The following is a 23982-nucleotide window of genomic DNA, read 5'->3' on the forward strand; positions in this document are numbered from 1 at the left end:
CAGCCTGTTTAATTTTGACCCCTCAGCAGTAAAGCTTGGCTAGTGGAATTCATTTTGACTTGAAGGCTTGCTGTAGACGATCCTTGTGCCCGGTGAACTCTAGAGGAGGAGATTGTGGCATTTGCTCTGGAGTGCTGTGAACAAGATAGCCCTGACGGTTTGCTTTAACGCTGCAGTTGGTAGCCTTTTTTAAACGCAGGAGCTGAGCTGTTCTGGCTTTCGTCAGCCACTGAGATGCTGAATGGCCTGCCGCAAATGAAGTGGAGTGAATTGCTGCCTGTTTTCCAACGGTGCCCTGGACGCCACCCAAATGTACCCCAGCAGGCCTTTTTCTAAGGCCGTAAAACTTCAAAGAGCCATGGAGTTCTGTCGAGAGGGTGGAGGGCACGCAACCCACAGACAGGTTTCATACCTTGCTCTAAAAATATCGCCATGCGGCACATCCTTCCCAGTTCTGGTCTTCTGGCCTGGCAGACCTAAAGAGCTGACAGTTAACCACAATGGTAGGGTGTCTAGAATAGACGTGGATGGAAGGAGGGATTTGGAGGTAGTCTTGCTGCGAAGGGAAGTGCTCTTGTGCACCCCCCATTCATTTCAGGGGGGCTGAGAACTTCAGTCCGCAAGCCACCATCCCGGTGGGCTGCAATCCCTGCTGTTAATTAGAGGAAGAGGGGATACTAAATCATTTAGATTTTTCTCTTTGGGGACCCACCCCATCTGGGGTTGTACTGTAGGATTCACAAGCTAGCAAATGTAGGCTTTATTAACAGGGCCGTGTGCATTATGCGCTTGGCATGGCAGGGAGTTGAAAGTCTGCACTTGAAATTCAGCACCAGGAGACACTGGGTTCTGCAACAGGTATAAATTATTTCACTTGGCAGAATTTATTATCCAGTTTTTACTATTTTGCATATGTCTTGCTCTGTTAGTCAAAGGGGAAGGAGTTTTGCCCAAGCCACCTCTGGCTTGTGCGGCGTCTTAGCAAACATTGCCCCATATGTTTCCCAGCACATCTTTGCTGTCCCATGAGGACTTGAAACATGCTGATGGGGGGGTGTTAAATGTGAAGCCTGAGTTTTTTGGGAAGGTACATTCTGCGCCCAGTATTCTGTGGGCTTTTTGTGCTCCCCTGAAGTTTGTGGGTTTAACGTGGAGTTTCCTTCAGGTGCTGCGCAACTGTTTGCTGGAGCAATTGTATCAATAGCCTGGGTCTGAAATATGCCAAAGGATGCAGAGACAACAGCAAAGGTTCTTTTGCAGTCTCTGGCTGCTTTACATGTCAACAGGCCAGCAAGGTACCATCTTTGAGACAGAGTTTCTGCCACACACCTTTTTGTATTTAGTTCTCTGTAGAACTTGCAACATGTATGGCAGTCGAAGTTAGTTTGCAAAAATTCCCCTCTCTCCCTCTTTTTTGGTTTGATTTCCAGGCCAAAAGCAGGCAGGCCATTTTTAATGTAGGAAAAGCCTCTTTCTGTGGAGAGGGTTAGGATAGTGGTGGGGAACCTGGGGGCCTCAGGATAATGGTTAGACTCCACTTCCCATCAGCCCCAGCCAGTGTGGCTGTTGGTCAGGGATGGTGGAAGTTGTAGTCCAGGGACATTAGACAGCATCAGGCCCACATCTCACTTAAAATGCACATACACCCAGAAATGCAAAAGCACGAATCAATGTAGTCCTATGAAACATTTAGTCGGGCCTTCATTGTTAAAAATGAGTCGTGCCTCTAGTTTACTCAGGTCAGTAATTCCCCAGTTGCGTGCCTTGGTGATGTTTGCATGCAGCAAGAAATTGAATAAACGCTGCGATGATGAATCCCAAGGCCTCCGAAAAGGCTGCTTGCTGGGTATGGGTATGATTCATCACAGCTCCAGCCATTCCACTTTTCAGTCAGTCTCCCCTTGCAGGTACAGAGGTAGAAATCTGACACACGTGTGCAGTGAATGTGGTTGGGTGCAGGAAAGCAAGCAGAATTGCCTTAACACATGAGAGGGGGTTGCCTGCTGCATCTCTGTGTGAGTGGCTGTTCTGGAAGGCCCTTTAGATCGGGGACTTGGGCAACAAAAAGGGGGTGGGAGATATGGGTTCCTCTGTGGTGTGTGATTCTTCTGTGTTCAGATGACAGGCATGCTTAAGCTCTCAGAACCGACTCTGGCATTGCCATCAATCACCTCCCAGTCGGATGTGGCTTGCCAGTCCCTGGACTGCATCCTAGAGCATCGCTGGTGGCTCTGAATAGCTTCCATACCCAAGTGCCGTGTCGCAGGGGTCCAGCCAGCCCTCCCATCGTATGCAGAGAGCCCTTTGCTGTCAGACTGCAGACGCCAGTGTGAACATTAGCAGATCTGCGGAATGTCTCCCAGCTCCGGCCGTGATCTGTTTCTCTGAAGATTTGATTATGGTGTGGATTCTAGATCATAGCCCGTGTGGCGAGCAACTTTTTTTCTTTATCTTTTTTTTATTTTCAGAGTTTATAGCAACTGTCAAGGTCTTATAAACAACATGAGTCCACATGTTCTGGAAGCCACAGGAATGAAGAGGCAGCTCCCTGGGCAAAAAGCAACCTGGTTTTAATCTGTCTTCCACGTGCTGCAATGCCTTTTGGTTTCTGTCTCTCCCCGCTGACACCCCCCGCCCCAAGCAAAAGTGTTGAAAGAAGCTCAAGCACAACATCCCCTGCTCCGCTGGAATATTTTAGGCTTTTATGTGTTCCCTCCCTCATAAGCAGAATCTCGTACCAGGGGAAGAATTTGGCACCCTGAGAACTTCAGTTGTTGGGAAGAGCTGTAAAACTTTCCCTTGTTGGGCTGGCATTCAACATCTGGATTAAGCTGGCATGTGTGCAGGAGGGTAACTTTAATTTCACTGGTGTGATGGTCTTATTATGTGTGTCTTTTTGAAAATGAATCATTTTCCCATTCTGAGCCGCCAGGAAGGAATGGAAGAGAGAATCATAGTGTTGGAAGGGACCACACCGGTCATCTAGTCCAACCCCCTGCAATGCAGGAATCTTTTGCCCAATATGGAACTCGAACCCACAACTCTTGAGATCAAGAGTCTTGTGCTCTGCTGACTGAGCTATCCCAGGAGGAATTGAACTGTGTAATTTTTAAACCACAAAAAAAGTTGTCATGCATGTGTGTGGTATATGGTGGGAGAAACGTGCTAAGAGGTAGGCACGCTTGGCAAATCCACACTGATCAACTCTCACCCAGAAACCAATGTCCCCACTGTGGAAGGACGTGTGGATCTAGCATTTGAGTCCACAGTCACTTACGGACTCATTGTTAAAACAGTGTTTATGGAAGACAATCTTACTCGGCTACGAGTGATAGAAGAAGAAGAAGATATGGTGGTGGGGGAGATGTTGTTGTTGTCGTTTAGTCGTATCTGACTCTTCATACGGCCTAGGACCCTCGTACCTACGGGACCGCCTCTCCTGGTATGTCCCACAGAGAAATTTACGGTCTGCAAATAAAAACATCCTAAAGATCCCAGGCCACAGAGAGGTTAGGCTGGCCTCAACTAGAGCCAGGGCTTTCTCAGCCGCGGCTCCAATCTGGTGGAACGCTCTGTCACAAGAGACTAGGGCTCTGCGGGACCTGACATCTTTCCGCAGGGCCTGCAAGACAGAGCTGTTCCACCAGGCCTTTGGTCAGGGCGCAGCCTGACCCCCTCCTCTGGCAATCTGCACAGAATTTTGCTTGATGGTTGCCATTAATTTGATTTTAATTAATTTTATAATGAATGTTTTTAGAATGTTGAACTATTTTGACGGTTGTTAGCCGCCCTGAGCCCAGCTTCGGCTGGGGAGGGCGGGATATAAATAAAATTTATTATTTTATTTATTATTATTATTCATGACCCCATGGACCAGAGCACGCCAGGCACTCCTGTCTTCCACTGCCTCCCGCAGTTTGGTCAGACTCATGCTGGTAGCTTCGAGAACACTGTCCCACCATCTCGTCCTCTGTCGTCTCCTTCTCCTTGTGCCCTCCATCTTTCCCAACATCAGGGTCTTTTCCAGGGAGTCTTCTCTTCTCATGAGGTGGCCAAAGTCTTGGAGCCTCAGCTTCAGGATCTGTCCTTCCAGTGAGCACTCAGGGCTGATTTCCTTCAGAATGGGGAGAGATAACTTTAGATAAACTTACTTGTGATTTATATAGAATCATAGAACTGTACAGTTGGAAAGGGACCCCTTGGGTCATCTAGTCCAACCCCCTGCAATGCAGGAATCTCAACACGCCGTCCCCCATCCAGTTTGAAAGCATACTGGACCCTGCTTAGCTTGGCAAATGTGCTATCAGTTTTATTGCTGCACCACTGCTGTTGCCAGTGACAGTCAGTGTTGCAGATGCCATCTAAAAATGGCATTGGCGTGTGTGCTAGGCTTCTCCAAGGGTGGGACCCTCAGGCCTATAGTTGTTCAATATCTACCTATCAGACACCAATGTTTGTCATGGGACCTTGATGGGCAATTTATGTAGGCAAAGTTACAGTGGGAGGGAGCAGTTGAGCCCCAGAGAAGTGCCAGGAGAGCAGATGGCTAGCCTGCGTTTCTGCATCTAGCCATTCCACCTCCCTGCCTCCGGGACATGATACAGGTGCCCTGTTTCTTTTATACTTGATTTATTTCAGACTGCGTCCGACTCCTTCCTAAAGGAGATCTGGAAAGCACTATAAACTTAACAGAAAACAATAGAAAACAGGGGCACTCTTAGCAGCTCAGAATAACTAAGAGGGCACCAAAGCCCAGTTAATCAGAGTGACACAGGCCCAGAAGGGGATCCTCTTTGCAGAAAACTCAGGGGTGAACTCCTTATTGTCCCTGTCCTAATTCTCTGAGACTGAGAAGCTTGTGGAGCTAAGCCCATGAGGGGGGGAGGGGAGCACTTAAAGTCCTCGTTAGTCTTTTAGTCAGTTCGCCCCCCCACCAACCCGAATTTGTTAAGAGACTTCAAACCCATCCAGTGAAATAAATGCCGAAGGCACGTAAAGCAGTTTCCTTGTTTTCTTTCGTCGTGGGCTTTTACGGAAACGCCGCTCCATTCATTACTCTAAAGCAATTCTAAGCATGCGGAGGAATTGGCTTAGGAAGGAATCATATTAGCGGCTTCCATAATTTGGTTTGATTTATTAGAGAAAATTGAGTAACGGGGAGGAATTGCATCCTGCCTTTGGAACATTCTTTCTGCCCTTGTCCAGAAATGTACAGGCTGGCTTTGTTGACTCCAGCGCTAGGATTTTCCTGCTTATGGAAGGCAAGAGAGGAATGGCAGCCTCTGCTGCCTAGGAAGATATTACGCCATTATTATTATTATTGTTGTTGTTGTTGTTGTTTGCTACTGATTCATGCCATCCGATTCAAATTAGCACTTGGTCAGGTGGTTAAACCCAGGATTCAGTTTGCTACTGAAGGGCAAGGAGAATGGCATGTTTTTTTTTAACATAGTTTTCCTAGATAAGTGCGATCTCGTGCTTGGAGAGCCAGCAGTGGTGTAGTGGTTAAGTGCGGTGGACTCGTAATCTGGTGAACTGGGTTCGATTCCCAGCTCCTCCACATGCAGCTGCTGGGTGACCTTGGGCCAGTCACACCTCTCTGAAGTCTCTCAGCCCCACTCACCTCACAGAGTGTTGGTTGTGGGGAAAGAAGGGAAAGGAGAATGTTAGCCGCTTTGAGACTCCTTAAAGGGAGTGAAAGGCAGGATATCAAATCCAAACTCTTCTTCTTGGAGTGTCAGACCTAGACGAGGGCCTGGGAAACAGGGTTCAGATCCCCACTCAGCCAAGAAAGCCCACTGGGTGACCTTGGGTGCCAGTCACTGCCTCTCTGAGCCTCACCTACCTCGCAGGCTTGTTGTGAGGATGAAATGGAGCGAGGGGAAAGTATGTATGCCACTTTGAGCTCATTGGAGAAAAGGTGGGATATAAATGGAATGCTGAATGAATAAATCAATTTGTTTAAAGGATCACAGAATTGTGTTTGGAATCCCCTGCACCTTGATGCAGTTTTGTTTTGTTTTATACTTGTGTTTTAATCCTTGCCCCTCTCTTCTCTCTTGCAGGTCAGCCAGTTCAGGCAGCTCTATTCCAAAGTCATCAACGATAAACACGACGATGTGATGGCCAAGTTTGGAGCAATCCTGGCTCAGGGCATATTGGACGCAGGTGATTTCTGCTGCTGCAAGGAGGTGTTGGGTTCAGTCAGTTCCTTTTCATTTTATTGTTCAATTCGCTGAACAAATCAGTTGGAACATGCACACTTGCACGAAGCCCAGTGTAAGGTTTTTCCCAGCCACGCTGATCTCTCCACTTCCCCCACAGAATGTGTACCTTGCCGCCGTCCTTGTTTTCCTTTAAGTACTTTGAATGATTATGAAATTATGGTAATGGGTTTATTTGTATAGTCCTATCAGTATGCACAGGGCTTTACAGATTGGCCATCTTGTGTGCCGTAGCAAAGCAAAGCGAGGCATCGTGTCTTGAAGCATCTGCGGTCATTACGGACATGTGTTATTTCCAGGTTTCACAGGGCAGCTTTTTTTATAAGGATCCTGGCCTTTGATGCGTGTAGGGATGCTCCTGCCATGGAGACTAAAAGCTGGCAGATTTGTGAATACCTAATAATTAGAATTTGCGAAGAGTGTCCACAGTGCTTCATGTGCTCAGTAATTGTTACAGCAGCCCTGCAAGTTAGAGGCTGAGCCCTGTAGCTGGATCAGACCCAAAGGGGGGCACTGTTGAAAAGCAAGATAATATCCTTCTGGATCACACCATAGGAGCCTCTATTGCAGCTTCCTGGTCTCGCAGTGACCAACTAGATCCCTCTGGGAAGCCCATAGGCAGGACCTGAGTTCAACAGCACACTCCCCAGCAACTGGTGCTCAGAGGCATGCTCCTTCCGACTGGGGGACCAGGGCATAGTCATTGCGACTGGTAGCCATGGATGGCCTTACCTTGCATGGATTGGTCCAAGCTCCTTTTAGATCTGCCCTGGTTGGTGGCCACCCAGGATGATGTTCACCCTCATTTTGCAGAAGCTGAGAGATACTGGCTTGCCTGAGGCCGCCCCACAGAATTCATGGCAGCTTTGAGCGGTCAAATGCATCTGCGAGGGGCAGCAGCAGTCCTTAAGGCTCCTCAGCTTCTGTCTTGCATTAAGCTCCTGCACCCAATCTGCAGTCGCTGTCCACCCTGCTTTAGATGTCTTCATCGCATTTGTAAACAACTCATTAGTCCCCCGAGTTGTTTAAGCACCAATAGCACATCAGCAACACGAAGCGCCAAATGAGATTCTGTCTTTTGGATTTTATTGCTTGCGTGAATCACTTGGCTGACACGTCCTGAAATTGGACCTGCCTCGGGTTGTTGGTTGTCTGCACAAACAGGGCTGACCTTTCTTCTCAGGGATGCATATCTCAGGTTGTCCCTACATTGTCACAGAAGATTTACAGCTGCCTGCTGATGGGAAGACGTGGTTCTCTGTTTGAGGGATGGAGTGATAACATCTCGGGGCTTGGGGACCTTATTTCTCAGCTGCCATAGAGAATTCCCAGGCCACAGAGTTCCATGTGACTTGATCTTCAGAACCACATCAGCAGGTTCTGGGAGAAAGGCATCTATAAATTACTCTGGCTGTAACTCAGCTTTCTCCTACCTTCTGCCCTCCAAATGTTTTGAACTGCAATTCCCATCAGTCCCAGCCAGCACGATTTTGGCAGCTAAGCCTTGGTTAAAGGTGAGAAAGGTGGACAAGCCAGAAAGGATAAGTTGGGATGCTACCAGTGTATGAACCAATCATGGGGAGGAAAATGCAGGGTGGCAGTTTTGTTTCGTTTTCAAAATTGAAAATTGAAACTTGAAACTTGAAAATGAATGTGCAGAGCAAGGAAAGACAGCAAATAAACCAGTTTCCTGCTTCTGAGCAGAGTGCTGTATGAGTTATGTGAACAAGTAGTACAACCCCACATTCTTCACGAGTTTAATAATATGCCGAAAAATTGGCTTTGAAAGTGGCAGAATGTGGCTACAGAAAAATCACTCTTTACCAGCTCGGCACAAATTGATCTTGAGTTGGAAGAATTCCTAGCAATCCTGTTTTCTAAATTGTTTCTGTTTCAACCCATGTCCCTTCAAACCCTGGTGATGCTCCTGAGATGAGCAGCAGAGCAAGATCACATAACTTTCCTGCTCCCGGACAGGCCCTGAGGACAGGGAGCCAAGAGAAAGTTTGGGTGTCATGCAAAGAGAACAGAAACCGTGAGAGTGTGAATGCAATGCTTGAGGGCTGAGGTCACCTCCTCCAGAAATGACAAGATTTTAGGCAGGCGAAGTCAAGAGGCTAAATGTTGAAAAATAAAATTCCAAAGTTGTTTAAACCAAAGTCATGATGGGTTTCAGCAGGGTGTGCTTGGCATGTGAACACAGCCTGAAGCAAGTGTGTGTGTGTGTGTGTGTGTGTGTGTGTGTGTGTGTGAGAGAGAGAGAGAGAGAGAGAGAGAGAGAGAGAGAGAGATAGATCTCACTACTCATTAGCAGGGAGCCCCTTCCCAACTTAAGCAATCCAGAGTGATCCTGTAGAACCCTATACTGCAGAATACACCTAACAAATTCAGAACTTTCTGGTTGCTCTGGTCGTGGTGTTTACTTTCTGGCCAAATCTGGACCATTGTCAGCCTTACAACTGCACTCCCAGGCAGGTCTGCTACAGGTCTGATGGTTGAGGAGGGCCTCCATAGTCTCCTCTCCCCCAACGTAAAAGGGCTTGAAGTTTGATTGCATCTTAAATAGATTAGGCCCACTGCCCTCTGCCTCATCAGCAGCAATAAATATGCCGGTGGCCTTCTCCAGCTCCCATCTGCCTAACTGGTTGGAAGCCCTGAAAATCCGATTAACACCTTCCCACTCCCTCTGTGGGCCTAACCTTTCTGTTTGGCTTTGGCTGGGAGCTTCTGCGTTGCATCAACCTGATGAGCTCTCTGATCTCTGCTTTGCAAGGATGAAATTAAGGGGTTTGGTTATCTGGCAGGATTAATTCTGCTGCTGAGATTTATAACCCGTAGGAAGAAGGAAGTAGAATCTGAAGCTGCTTCTGGTCGAGAGGGGGAGTGTAATCTCTTGCAGACTTTCCCCTTCTTCCTAGTTTAGTTATTAGGCACAGGAAGATCGGATGGGGGGGAAAGGATGGAGAAGTAATTTTGCTTCCAGGCAAGTGGAAATAAGGGAGAAGGAGAGAGAATGGAGCAGAGAGATACTAATTTATTTGTATTTATTATTTTCATTTAGGGGGAAAAAATAAACCTCTTAGAAAAAATCTGTGAAGTGGTGTACAGTATATAAATTAATTAGCAACAGTACAAAGATGAAATCAGCAAAGCCTACATAGCTGGATTATACCTCTGACTAGTATATCAGACATTCTGCCACATACCTTCATGACAGCTGAGTCAAATCTCTGTATTCCGAGCGAGTTACCTCAGAATTCCTGGTGTTGGAGGGGAAATAATAAAGGAGACATGTTATTCTTAAGTTCCGAGAAACATCTGGCTGACCACTGCTTGCAAAGCCCGTCACTAAGCTAGAGCAACAGATGCTTTGATCCTGCTGTTTCCCAAGTGCTCACTGTGGTCGGTTCCTAGAGAGGGATCGTAGAATCGTAGAGTTGGAAGGGACCACAGGGGTCATCTAGTCCAACCCCTTGCAATTCAGGAATCCTTTGAGGGGCTCAAACCTTGAGATTAACACCCCATGCTCTGCCCCCTGAGTTATCCCAGGGTTTCTAGGAATGACCGGCCACATCAGGCAAATGATGGCTACCGCTCACTCTGAATGAGGATTTGCAAGAATTGTTCTAAGTAGGTGAACAAAAAGCGGTTGGCTTGCTAGCTCTGCGTCAGCCTTCAGCAACCTTGCAGGGACACGGAATTGTAGCCCAAAACATCTGCTGGGCACCAGATTGGGGAAACCTGGTTTATACCCACCTCTTGACACGGGTGGGAGTGAGGAGGGTGAACTCTTTCTACTGTCTTGTTCCTCCCAGTTTGGTTTCCTTTTACTCATTGTTTTATTTCAGTGTTTGGTATACCATTTAATCACAGTCACTTCTTGGAGAAGAGACCAGCCCAAACCTCATGGAACTGCAGCGGCTCTTCTGGGCCCTTTGTTAATCCAAGCAACCCTCACCTCCCGTGTTTCTTTTTTGCTACCTCCCCAGGCGGCCACAACGTGACTATTTCTCTGCAGTCGAGGACTGGACACACACACATGCCTTCGGTGGTCGGCGTTCTGGTCTTCACCCAGTTCTGGTTCTGGTTTCCTCTCTCTCACTTCCTGTCGCTGGCCTTCACCCCGACCTGCGTCATCGGCCTTAACAAGGACCTCAAGGTACGTCCTTCCGGGGGCTGAAATGGCGTTGCGTCGGTCAGAATGGCCTGGTGGCATTCTGCATGCTCCAGAGTTGCCTCTTACCTGCCCAACCCAGTGAAGAAGAGTTTGGTGCTCACCTTCAAAGCCCTAAACGGCCTTGGCCCAGTATTCCTGAAGGAGCATCTCCACCTGGACACTGAGGTCCAGCTTCGAGGGCCTTCTCAGTAATGGCACCTGCCCTGTGGAAAGGAAATAAAAACTATCTGACTTTTAGAAGACATCTAAAGGCAGCCCTGTTTAGGGAAGTTTTTAATGTTTGATGTTTTATTGTGTTTTTAATATTCTTAGTGGCTGGGAAAACCCAGCCAGATGGGCAGGATATAAATAAATTATTTATTTATTTATTTATTTATTTATTTATTTATTTATTTATTTATTATTATTTGTGTAAATAGGTTTGGCCCTGTCTTGCCCCTGGGGTTCTGCTTTCAGCTGTTGAGCATTGTGATTTCCAAGCTGAGCACTGTAGTACACATGCTGGCCTGTAGAGCCAAAGCTCTTGGATCTAATATTTTATCATCTCCTTAAAAAAGGGAATTAATTAATGGGTGATTTGAAAAGCCTTTCCCCCTCTTGCCTGAGACCCTGGAGGGGAACTGCTGGTCAGAGCAGGAAACACCAGCCTGGAAGGACCAATAATCCTACTCCTTGCATAGCAGCTTCCTTATAATGGACAAGCAGGTGTTTTGCCTTCAGAAGGTACCTGGTTCAATCTTCTGTGAAAGCGACCCTGGGAGGCAGGGCTGGAAAATACCCTCTTGGGACTTTAGGGAGCAGCAGCTACCTGGAGATGCCCATTCTAGGCCAGGTGGATCAGTGGTCTGACCTCACCGCAAGTCTGTCCCCCAAACCAAGGCAATTGTTTGGTCCTCTAACAGTTTCCTGGGAACCGCCTTCAGATTCTCAGTTTCCGGCTTCTCCTTAAGCCCGAACTGCCGATCTCTCTCCTCTTCAGCATCACCCTTTCAAATAGATTTGTGGGATGCAATTATATTCCCTTTCGTTAAGTTCGGGCACCGTTTGATTCCTGTGGGCGAAAAGGGGAGCCAGCAGTGAGCACAGCATCACATCGGCGCTCTCAAAGGTTAATCTTTCAAGCTTCCCCCTCTGAGAGGATATTGCGCCCCCAGCTATGGAAAGCACGATGAGAATCTGCATCAGCCAGTAGGCAGGAGAAGAAGGGAGCTGTTTCCTGGCAACGTTAAAGAAAGTGATTGTAAATCGCCAGGGTCGTGGTAGGTAGCTTAAGATTCAGGGTGGTTTTGAAGTTGGCTTCCCTCTGGTTAAGGGGGGCAGGGAAAATGCACAGCAAACTGAAGCCGCCTCATTCCTCCTTTGCCACTTCCTGAACACTGCTGGAGACTTTTATCTCAGGGGTGGCTTAGGAAAAATGACTTGCCAGCTTGGAGAGTAGAGATGATTTTATTTCGGACTCCGCCGATTTGCACAGCCCTCTTAACACCATCCTCAAAATGCAGTCCTTTGCTTTGATCCTTTTAACAGGCAGAACCAGGGCTCTGGGCAGTCCTTGTACTTGCATCTCCAACACCTTCAGTATCCTGAGAATACCGTATTTTTTGCTCTATAAGACTCCCTTTTCCCCTCCTAAAAAGTAAGGGGAAATGTGTTTGCGTCCTATGGAGCGAATGCAGGCTGCGCAGCTATCCCAGAAGCCAGAACAGCAAGAGGGATTGCTGCTTTCACTGCACAGCGATCCCTCTTGCTGTTCTGGCTTCTGAGATTCAGAATATTTTTGTTCTTGTTTTCCTCCTCCAAAAATGAGGTGCGTCTCGTGGTCTGGTGCGTCTTATAGAGCGGAAAATACAGTAATTTTTTAAAAGACATTTCTAGGCTGCAAGTATAAGTTTCAGAATGTGCAAGAAGTGCCTGGTTGGAACCTGGGGGCTTCTGCCAGTGGGAGGAGAACACATTATATTTACAGTACGGATTTCAGGTTGCTTTTCTGCATCCTTCTCCGGTTTCTTGCCTTCCAGATGTTTTAAACTCCGCCACGCAGGGTGGTGCTAATAAGAGTTCTAGTCCCAAACCTCTGGAGGGCACCAGGTTGGTGAAGGACTCAGAAAAGCAATCGCATTACTTTATCATGTGAACGTATGGAGCTGTATTTTTTACTGAGTTAGTAAATAGCGAGCCTATTGGTCCTTCTAGTCCAGTATTGTCTACTCTGACTGGCAGCAGCTTTCTGCAGTCTCTGGAAGAGAGACCATTCCCAAGCCTTGCTTCCTGTATCTGGAGTTGCTGGGGAGTGAAACCCAATATCGCCTACTTTGACTGCCAGCATCCCTTCAAGGCATTTGATGGAAGGCTTCCCAGAATTTTTAACTAGTAGTCCCAGGAATTGAACTGATGACCTTCTGAAAGCAAGTCAGGTGCTCTACCATAGACCTAAGGCCCCTTTCCCCAACTAAGTCCATTGAATCTGTGGTGTAGAGGACTGTAGACATTCCCAGGCAGGCCGGGCTGTGGGGTATGCACTTTCCAAGCTTTCCCGAAGAGGGTGGTGCAGAGAGAATTGCCAGGTGAAAATGCCCAGTAAGGCGAGAAGCCTCTTCCTGACTTCTATCTGCTTGTTCTTCGGTCTGCGCAACCGCATCTGTGTCCGTGGCCATGATTCAGAGCAATTGTGTCCTGGGGAAATCAAACCTGATGGAAATGCCGTCTCAGAAGTAACTCGGATTCTGCAACGACAGCAAGCCGAATTCAGCAATGTGTTTTGCAGGCTGGGCACATGCCACCTCTCCGCCTGAATTTCGCATACTTCAGGCTACCCTTTTATCCCTGCAAATCCGGCAAGATCACCTTGAGCTGAACGATTGGCGCAGGCGGCAGATCGGTTCTCAGAGACAGACAGATGAGCGGATAAACCTGCTTTCTGCAGTCTTGTCTCAGTCTGTGAAGTACAAGATTGAACTCTCCATGATATGTTAAAAGAAATGTCCCTGTGCATAGGGGACTAGCTTATGTGAGAGATGGTTGCGTTAAGACCCTTTGAGGGCGGAGGGGACCCAATCACAAAGGTCCCATGTGGTACAGTCCACAAACAGGCTCATCTGCTCTTGATTATAATTTGGCCTTGGAAGTCAGCGGCCAGTGGCCACACTTACCAAAGGCAGTCTTGCCAGTGTTACTTTAGGTACTTGTGCTTGATCCTAATTCAGGATCTGCATAATGAAGTTTGTAGGATTTTGACAGGCATGTGAAATCCCTCAGAAGACTATGTCTTCCACTCCCCCCATCTTCCCTGACCTTTTTATTTCACTGTAGCCTTTGCAAGACGCTCCTTCCGTCTTTCTCAGCATCCTTCCTCTAGCCTCACAAGGGCTAGAAACTTGGGGCATGTGTGAATACGAGATTCTCAGGATGCTGAATTCTGAACCTGCCACCAAACCCCACACTTTCTGTTTGCCCGGCCCTGCCTTCGACAACCCTTTTCCAGTCATGGCCGAAATGTGAAAAGCCAGGAGAGAAAGCAAGTGCACAAACAGTGCTCTGTACCGTGTGGGAGCCAGCGAGAGCACAACTGCCTCACCGGGACTAAATTGCCTCGTAATACAATAATGATATTTCAGTCCCCGATGGCTCAGAAGCTTCCGGCGAGTGGCAGAGGCAGCATTTGTGCTTCACCTGGCCTGTGTGCGTGTCTCAACGAGGGCACCGCACGAGGCTACCGCTTTGCTCCCCGGCCTTCCGCCATGCCTGTCTGACTTTGCCCTCCAAACGCTCTCTCTCTCTTCCTTCTGCAGATGCCAAAAGTGCAGTACAGATCCAACGTCAAGCCCTCCACGTTTGCCTACCCAGCCCCGCTGGAGGTGCCGAAAGAGAAGGAAAAAGAAAAGGTGGGTGAACGGCCTCCCTGTGTACATGTGGGGTGCTTGGTTTGTGTGCAGACAGAACAAACAGTTGCCCCTGCTGCTGCTGCTGCGCTGGGACCCCTTCCCGGGTCTCGAGGCTTCTCTGCCCCTGAGATCAAAGCCAAAATTGCCCCTCTGCGCTATTTCACACAATGTGTGGTAGAAAACCTAAGTTTGCCCTGAAACGGTGGGCCTGGCAGGGAGCAGCGGGCAGTCCTGAATCCCTGATGCTTCCCTCCCTCATTTCAAACATATGTTTTTATTGGTCATAAATTATGGGTGGAATTCAGTGTAGCGCTAAGGAGATTGGTCAGTCGGTGTGAGCATCTCTGTTTGCCCAGTGGGATGGTCTTCCCTCTCCTCCCCCAGTGTTCTTGGGGAAAGCCCTCTTGCGCTGGCTTCCACTAATGGCCCACCATTTTCAGATGTACACTATTAGTATTAATGGGTGTACACGGATCTGTCAAAATGTAATGTGTGAATTAACCCCAAAAGCAGCCCTCAAAGGATGCTGCCTCTGCGTGCTCAGAGGGGATATGAGGCCAACTGGGAGGCTCTCCCTGCTCCAGGGACTCTTTCAGAGAAGCATTGGAAGGCTCCTCAGGAGATTAAGAACTCCTGCTTGCTCACCCTCTGAAAACAAACCTTTTGAGAAGCAAGAGTGAACTGGGCCTCCAGATTTGGGGCCCTCTAATTTTGGGGGCTTCGTGGGCCATACAGCTGACCCTCCTTCTTCCACCCCTCTCCACACCCACCCACACTTCCCTCACACCACTTGGGGCCTCCTGCCCCGCTGCCATATCTGCGCCTGACCCTTAGAGCACCATTATTGGCTTGTTCTCCTGAAAGCCTTTTGTTGTTCTCACGCTCAGGTTTCTACCGCTGTGCTGTCCATCACGGCAAAGGCCAAGAAGAAGGAGAAAGAGAAGGAGAAGGAGAAGAAGGAAGAGGAGAAAATGGAAGTGGTGAGTCTGTAATCTCCCATCCTCCGAATCATCGTCCAGGAATGCTGTTCTGGGACATTGATCTAGGAAGGAAGGGCCTCTGGAGCCACTTCCCGGTGGTCAAACTCTCTTCTTCTCTGTCTGCGGGATCCTTAGGCGTCAGTAAGGATCCACCAACTCCATTCAGTGTCAGTCAAGAGGGAGGCAACATTAAATTGACACTGCAGTTGGAAGAGAGAGAAGCAGTGACCGTAGTCTAACATCCCTGTGCTGCAAAGCACTAGTAAGATCTTAGCTATACCCTAAATCCAGCAAACCCTGAATGAATTCAGTCAATGTGGTTTCAATGTAGTTAAGTGGCGTTTGCAGTTACCTTACGGTGGTACCTGAACTGAACAAGTTTATTTGGAGAAACCACCATGTTTTGCCGAACCTTCAGGAATCTCTCTGGCTTGCAGAGACTGTGGTGTCTGGAGCTGGTCAAGCATGGAGAGGGAGACAGAGGCCTGGCTATGGGCCGTGGGGCAGGGAGGGACCCTGCTCCCTCTGCCTGGCCCTTATTTGCTCATCTCACTCTCTGGCCTTCAGTTGGGCCCCAGAGAAAGCCCCAAAGGAACAGGAGGCAGGCCGAAGAGGGCCAGAGATGTGATTGCAGCAAGCGGGATAGAGGCAGTCTTATCCAAGCTGACCAGTTTCGGAAGTGGATGAGGAGGCTGCTTCTGAGGAGGGCAGCCTGGCTTCCACTCTGGCCATGCTAACTTGGAGTGAGTGTGAGTTCTTCAGGAGAGAACAGACATGGGGAAATGCAAAACTGAGTGCTGAGCTACCTCAAATATTCCCATTTTTCGGGTTCTCCGGGCACTAATTTCTCCCAAAGAGGCTGAGATGTTGCCAGAAGAGGCTCCCTTTTTATTGCTCCTAATGTTTGGGATAGGGGACGGGGTGGCGCTGTGGGTTAAACCACAGAGCCTAGGACTTGCTGATCAGAAGGTTGGCGGTTTGAATCCCCGTGACTGGGTGAGCTCCCGTTGCTCGGTCCCTGCTCCTGCCAACCTAGCAGTTCGAAAGCACGTCAAAGTGCAAGTAGATAAATAGGTACCGCTCCGGCGGGAAGGTAAACAGCGTTTCCGTGCGCTGCTCTGGTTCGCCAGAAGCGGCTTAGTCATGCTGGCCACAGGACCCAGAAGCTGTATGCCGGCTCCCTCGGCCAATAAAGCGAGATGAGCACCGCAACCCCAGAGTTGGCCACAACTGGACCTAGTGGCCAGGGGTCGCTTTACCTTTACCTTTAATGTTTGGGATCAGAGAAGAATCTTGCTGTTGCCACTACCCCAGGAGCCTCTTGGGGTCTCCACCTTCCTTTGTAGCATGTGGGCTGGATCACTTGCTCGAGTCATTTGCTCAGAAGCTGCCTTGGGGTGGTGCTCCCATGTTTCTTCCTCCCACCCCATTTCTCTTTCTGGTAGGTGCAGGGCCAGTGTTGAGAGACTGACCCACACCTCAGCAGAAACCCCTGGCCCCACTGCTCCTTGCTGTCCCTCCCTGTTCTTCTGCCCAGGGTGGGTGAGCAGCAAGCTGTGTTCCTTTCCACCCTGGCTTGTCCTTTGCTTTTGGGGGCGGAGGTGAAATGAACTGGGTCCAGAGGTGAAGGCCCAGCAGTCAAGGGGGCAGTAGGAGCAGTGGGGAGAACTAAAAAATGGAAGCAGGCACTGGGGAAGTTGGTTTGGGCATTTATGTACTGCAGCCTTCCCTGGTAGTTTTGGACTACAACTCCCATCATTCCCTGCAAGTGCGGCCATCACCCTCCAGTTGTAGTCCTGAACACCCAGGGAGGCTGATAGACCACTTGAAGGAGCTTTCATGCGCAGCTATCCTTCCATCTGAAGGACAGGGCATTCTTTATTAGTACCCCCACATTGCTGAGTGAGGGGGGCAGTAGTTTCCCCAAGACCACCTGGTGAGTTCATAGCCGAGTCAAGAAACTGAAGCTGAAGGCTGTCTGGCTCTTGCCACTCTCCTCTGTCTTCTGCTCCGGCTGCCTTCATCTTTGTGTCCTTTTGGCTCTGGGCTGTCTTCTATTGTCCAGGCAACTTTTCTTCCCAACTCTCTGGGAACTGAAAGCCCTCTTCCTGTGTTGTCCAAACATGTGGCCGTACCTGTAAGGGGGGAAAACATTACACAGGCCCAGAGGCATTTTAACAAGGCTGAAGGAAAGCCTTCCTTCCGTCAGCCCACGAGGGGAGCAAAGTGTACCGGAAGTAGCCTCCAGAGAGCTATCAATCCCAGCCGATTTCTCACTGCTGCCATCTTTGGAGACAGCTTTATGGCTCAGAATAACACCCATCGTTGAGCTTCGGACGGGACAGGATAAAGTTCTGCTTCTTTTTAAAATTTGCAGCCACCCCCTTAAGGCTGCCTGGCGTGCCTGGATTTTGGCTTCGTTTTGCTTTATTATTCATTGACGTGGGGCACGTCTGCGCTGGTACGAAGGCTGGACGACGGGCAGGTTCTGCTGTGGCTCCAGGTCCTGTCCTCTCGTACGTATTTGGCTGTGTGTGTGTTTTTAACGCCTCCTTCCTCCCGTCCCCAAACAGGACGAAACCGAGAAGAAGGATGAGAAGGAGAAGAAAAAAGAGCCTGAGCCGTCCTTCCAGCTCCTTGACAATCCGGCCCGGGTGATGCCCGCCCAGCTCAAGGTCCTCACCATGCCGGAAAGCTGCCGATACCAGCCTTTCAAGACTGTGAGTCGAGCGCATATCTCTCCTCTGACGACCCTCTTCACACCATAAAGCGGGGGGTGGGGGACCTGTGGCACTTTCTGGGTGTTGTTGGACTTGACGACCCATCAGCCCCACCCAGCATGGCTCCTGGGCAGGGGGACGATGGGATTTGTAGTCCAGCAGCATCTGGGGGAGGGGGAAGGCGACAGATTCCTCCCACTCACCATGTCATTGGCTTTGAGCAGGTTAAATCATATTTAACTATAGGACCCTTCACTAGAAGGCTTTGAAACAAGAATAGTCAGATTCATGGAGGAGAGGGCTATCAATGCGATCATCATGAGAGGCCCTTCTTCATGTGCCTCCTCCACAAGAGGTCCAGAGGGTGGCAACACGAGAACAGGGCCTTTTCTGCAGTGGCTCCTCGTTTGTGGAATGTGCTCCCCAGGGAGGTGTGCCTGATGCCTTCATTATACACTTTTAGGTATAATATTTTAGGCAAAAATTTTAAAAAATGGCGTGGCATGAGCTGCCAAGGAAATGAAACAACTATCGGACTTTTAGGAGACACCTGAAGGCAGCTCTGTATCGAAATTTTTAGTGTGTGATGTTTTACAATTTTTTTATATATGCTGTAAGCCACCCAGAGTGGCTGGGGAAACCCAGCCAGATGGGTAGGGTAATAATAATAATAATAATATTCTGAAAGTGTGGTGCATTGAAAAAAAAAGTTTGAGAAGCACCTCCTTAGGCCACCTCTGGCTCCTCTTCATTGCATTATGGCTTGTGCAAGAGACCTTCCTGGTAGATTCTCTTCTCTCTGCTAGGTCAGGGCCAGTGGGCCGTTTCCAGCCAGCATTACCTTGGAGAGGCTGGACTTCTTTGTCCCCTCCTGTGTCATGCAGATGTCCCTTTGCTGGGCAGGGTGCCAGAACGCGGGCAGTGATTGTCAGGCGGCTAAATTTAGCTGCAGCTGCAATCAAACAAGGGGGTGAGGCCAGCTCTTGCCCCCTCCCCCTGCTCTGGATTGGCTGGCTTGTGATGCAGCTTCTTCATGACCCTGACTCGCTGGCCCAGCAGCCTCGGGGAACCTTGAACTCACTTGGTGCTCCTCTTTCTCCAGCTTTCCATTGGGGGCATCATTGTCTTGAGAGACACCAGCGAGGACACAGAAGAGCTGGTGGAGCCCGTGGCTGCGCATGGGCCGAAGATTGAGGAGGAGGAGCAGGAACCGGAGCCTCCGGAGCCTTTTGAATACATTGATGACTAAGACATGGGGGTACGTAAGAGGGAGACGTCCCTGCCTGGGCTGAACCTAACCCAAGACAGCGCCCAAGAGGAAATCACATGTGCAGGGGACGATGGAGCTTGCCATATTCTGATATTCAGAGGTATGATGCCTTTGGATATGGAAGCTCCATTACTTTACATTCGCCCAATGACAGGGCCGGCCTCGACATTATGTGGCAACAAGCATCGTGGTTAGTCCCCTGTTGCGGAAAGTCAGGCTTTGCTCTTACCCACCCAGAACCTGCTCTCAAAACAACAGAAGCAGTGTGACATTCACTAGCCTTCTAAAATCCAGGACAGTCATACCTCATGTTACATTTGCTTCAGGTTAAGCATTTTCAGGTTGCGTCCGCGTTCCGCGGCAGCCCGGAAGTACCAGAACAGGTTACTTCCAGGTTTCACCGCTCGTGCATGCGCAGACGCGCAAAATGATTTCATGCGCAGAAGCGGCGAATCGCGACACACATGTGCGCAGACACGCAGATGCAGGTTGCGTTCTTTTCAGGTTGCAAACGTGCCTCCGGAACGGATCGCATTCGTAACAAGAGGTACCACTGTACAGTCATACCTCGGGGTTGCGAATGCTGCGGGTTGTGGGTTTTTGGGTTATGGACCGCGCCGAACCCGGAAGTACCGGAACTGGTTACTTCCAGGTTTTGGCACATGCGCAGAAGCACTAAATTGCACTTTGCCATGTGCGTGCGCAGATGCGGTGCTGTGGGTTGCGAACGAGCCTTCTGCACGGATCACATTCGCAACCCGAGCTATGACTGTAGATTGAACTGGTTTCTGCACAGAGAACTGCACACAAAACTGGCAAATAATTCAGTAGCTGTTGAGAACTGAGCCAGTCTGGGCAGAGTGCAGAATTCTCAGCTCTGCCTGTACCATTCGGCTCCATCGTTCCCTGTGCCATTTCATTCCCACAGGCAGCCTTGTGCCTTGGCCAGGGCTGTGCCTCTTCTGCAGCGTGGCAGGTCCTGGATGTCAGCTCTGGATTCCTGGACTGGTGTTGAGGGCTCTTGCCAGACTGGATGGCTCAGTGGGTCGGCTTCAATTTCTGCTTTGACTGGGTCTGCTAAAATCCAAGCCTCACCTTCAGGTTTCTTGTAGAGTCAGCTGTTAATCAGCTGCAGTCTTTGGAGCAGGGGAGATAGAACCCCGTTTGCCATATCTCCAACTGGTTACAGCACCTTAATCACAAATGATGACCTTGCAGGCAAGTTCGTGGCTGAAGAAATCAGTGGGTTCAGCTTCCCCTCCCCAAAAGCAAGCCATATTCTGGAAGTGTTGTTTTTCCTGAACTGCTGAAATGATGTGCATGCGTTGCAAGCTAATCTGAAGAACCGGAATGGGTTGCTTAGAAGATGTTTGCTCCAGGAAGCTCCTTGGGCCGGGCCGGCTCCTTGGGCCTTCCTCAACCTGTGGCGCCTCCCAGGTGTTCTGGACTGCAGTCCAAAAACATTTGAGGGTGCCAGCTTGGGGGGGAGGCTGGGATAGGTCGCCCAGTAAAACATTTCAGAGAATAGCTGTGAAGGGTGGCTGATACCACCACCATTTCGCCTCTGCAGCTGAGTGAATCTGGGCCCAGAATCGGAGGAAGGCACTGTGTGGTGGTAGAGCTGTGGTTGCCACTAACTCCTTGCCTTTTTTTTTTTTTTTTTTTTGTCTCTGCTGTCCTTTCTTTTTCTCCCCCTCCCAGGGCCCTTAAAGGAAGCTTGGTGCGCATTACGTCTGAAATTGAGGAAACGGCCCGGAGGAGGCTCTTGCTGCAGCCTGCAGCTCAGTGCATGCTCTGTCGCTTCTGCGCTGATCGGCAGCAGGCAGTCCACATTTTATGGGTGACAAAAGGAAAAACCTATGCTCTCTTTAGTGTACTCTTTCACGAGAAACCAGTTTTCAAAATAAATAAATTTAAAAAACCCAAGCAGTGGCTTTGTTCTTCGTTATTCCCCAACCGGAAACTTCGGGAAGATGTGAGATGAGTTTCACAGCCTCACCTGCCTTTGTATCCCCATAGTGTTTTTTACACCGGGAAAACATTCGGCCTTGAAGAATACATTTTGTCAATGTGTTGATACAGACTCTCCGTCCTGCCCTGGGTAACTCTGGCTGCTGCAACATCCTTTGTTGGGTTCTGACACACTCCCTCAAACATACTTTCGTACCCGATGTCCTCTGGGTCTGGGCTGTGGAAAGGCAGCCCATGCAGCCTGAGGTCTCAGGGTAAATGCTCAAGCGCATGGTATTCTCAGGAGTTCAGCCTACACTCGAGTAGGACCCTGGCAGAGACACATGCCCGACTGACATGTTCCCTCCCTCCTGGTCAATCATTTGAGAGCTTCATAAGCTTTCTTCAGCCCAAACATCACAGCGACCAATGCCGACCGACACCGGCACACTTAGGGATCCGCAGAGTCTTCGCAGCTTGCGTGACAGACCTCAGCAACTCAGCATTTTGGCTAATCTACTTTATTTACATATAAACACACACGGAGCACTGCAACATGGCTCCCTCTCTCTCTAGCATCAGACAGCAAAGAGAAAGAACAAAGGACAATAGTCTCACTTCACGGAACACATTAACACAAACATCCTGTCTCCGTCACTTCCCACTCTGTGGAGTCAAAACACACACCGTCATGTGATAGACAACAATCCCATGACTGCAGTCATGGAGCAGGAATTCTAACAGGTATATTTGTGTCTCCAGGAAGCCCTTGGTGGAATATCTGTATCTTGGGCAGCTGCTCAGAGGCCTTTCGCATTGGAAAGGGCCTTATATCAGACCGGCTAGTAAGAGCCGGTGTGTCGTAATGGTTAGAGTACCACACTGGGACCTGGTACTCTGTGGTTGAAATCCCCACTCAGCCAGGAAGAAGAAGAGGAGGAGGAGTTTGGATTTGATATCCCGCTATCTCTCTACCCGAAAGAGTCTCAAAGCGGCTCACAATCTCCTTTCCCTTCCTCCCCCACAACAAACACTCTGTGAGGTGAGTGGGGCTGAGAGACTTCAGAGAAGTGTGACTGGCCCAAGGTCACCCAGCAGCTGCATGTGGAGGAGCGGGGAAGCGAACCCGGTTCACCAGATTACGAGTCTACCACTCTTAACCACTACACCACACTGGCTCTCTGGGTGACAATGGAGACCAGTCACTGCTTCTCATCCTACTTCACAGGGTTGTTGTGGGGATTAAAGGAAGAGTGGCAAGAAGAACCCTGTCCACCACCTTGAGCTCCCTGAAGGAAAATGTCGCATATAAATGCAATTAATTAAAAAATAGACAAGGAGAATCCAAGCCATAGGAAGGGCACAACTGGGTCATGCAGTGCTATAAAGCTGCTGTTTGTAACTCCCATTTTAATAAAAGTGATGTCTCGGCAGCATTAAGAGAATCTTGTGTGAAAACAGTTGAGTGTCTGGGTGGTGGAAGAAGGATAAACTCTGCATTCTTTCCCCCTCTTATCTTCTTGGAATAGGTTTGCTCCAGATGTGGTCATTCCGCTTTGTAGAGAGTTCTTCACATCTTCCCCGCCTGCCTCCTAATTGGGGTCCGACCTTCAGACTGCGGTTGTCTCCTGGAATGTCCCGTTGTCCCAGCAACAGCAACCCTAGAGATGCCTAAAAAATAGAGTCGTGGTCTGAAGTTGACAGCAGAGATGGATCTGGGTTTTCTTTTCCGTGTCTTGTTTTCCGGGAGATTCCAGATAAAGGGACGAGGTTTTCAGTGCATTATCGTTACTTCCAATGTGTAATGGAAATGGCATGAATATTTGAAGGGAGAAACCCCTTCCTGCTCCCTTTCCCCTCTCCCGAGGGTGTGCGTCATTGGGACATGAGAGGTGTTGATTAGAGCAGGCTTTCTGGGGAAGCAGCGAGACAGTGGTGAACTTTTGCAAGCGATGCTGCGGGGAGGTAAAGAAGGCCACTCCCTGAGAGAGGAAATTAATGAGAATTTCCAGGGGGATCCCTGGGCCTTTAGACAGAAACCCAGCACATTCCCTGCATGAAGTGTGGCAAGAGATTGCTTCACCTGTTGGATTTCTGCCTGCAGGAGCTCTACTTGGAAAACTAATATTCAATGTTCGTGTTGGAGCATCTCAGCTTCTCAAAGAGGTTTTCTCGTAATCCTTAACTGCCATGTAATCTAAACCAAAATTATCTGCCCTGCCCCGTCACAAGGTTTTCCGGAAGCTTTCGTTGCCTTGAATGTTTTGTGGCCGAGGTGAGATTTGAACTCGTCTCAGTCCTGGCTCACGGTTCACTCTGGCAACCATTAACACTGAACAGGAGAGTTTGCCAGTCTGAGATAACTCACTGACATGAAAGTCGGATGAAAGGAGCTGTCCTGTACCTACTCAAGAGTAATCCCCATTGAACTCAGGGGGACTTGTTTCTGTGTAGACGCATGTAGAATTGCACTATTATTGTGCCTGATCCAGCACCAGGATGAAAAGTTTGGTTATCGGAGTGTCCGTGGTTCATACTTCAGTAGTTTTTATTTTGAAGGCTCTTCGGATAAAGTCTTTCCTAAAAGGGTTCTCTTCCCCAAAAACAAGTTAATTTAAACTCACAATTAGTGTAATTCCAGGGTCTGGGAAATATGTAACTTTGGGGCTCTTTGCCATGCCTCCCATTAATAATTCCTCCCTTCTTGGTTTGTATCCTGCCCTAGATTCCAAGCACCCCAGGAAATAGGTTAGGCTGAGAAATAGTGGCTTGGCCCCAGG

General features: G+C 49.1%; 1 protein-coding gene across 1 annotated transcript in view; it reads left to right on the plus strand.

The window, feature by feature from the left end:
* Positions 1-21178, plus strand: part of PSMD1 (proteasome 26S subunit, non-ATPase 1) — a 92028-nt gene extending 70850 nt beyond the window's left edge. The window contains exons 19-25 of the mRNA XM_081910875.1: positions 6066-6168; positions 10214-10383; positions 14190-14282; positions 15170-15262; positions 17836-17982; positions 19085-19240; positions 20954-21178. Of these exons, the coding sequence (XP_081767001.1) occupies positions 6066-6168; positions 10214-10383; positions 14190-14282; positions 15170-15262; positions 17836-17982; positions 19085-19231 (753 nt within the window). The 3' untranslated portion in view covers positions 19232-19240; positions 20954-21178. The remainder of the gene's footprint in view (positions 1-6065; positions 6169-10213; positions 10384-14189; positions 14283-15169; positions 15263-17835; positions 17983-19084; positions 19241-20953) is intronic.
* Positions 21179-23982: the final 2804 nt, after the last annotated feature.

Source organism: Podarcis melisellensis (genome assembly GCF_964234715.1).
Source record: "Podarcis melisellensis genome assembly, chromosome: 5".
NCBI lineage: Eukaryota > Metazoa > Chordata > Lepidosauria > Squamata > Lacertidae > Podarcis > Podarcis melisellensis.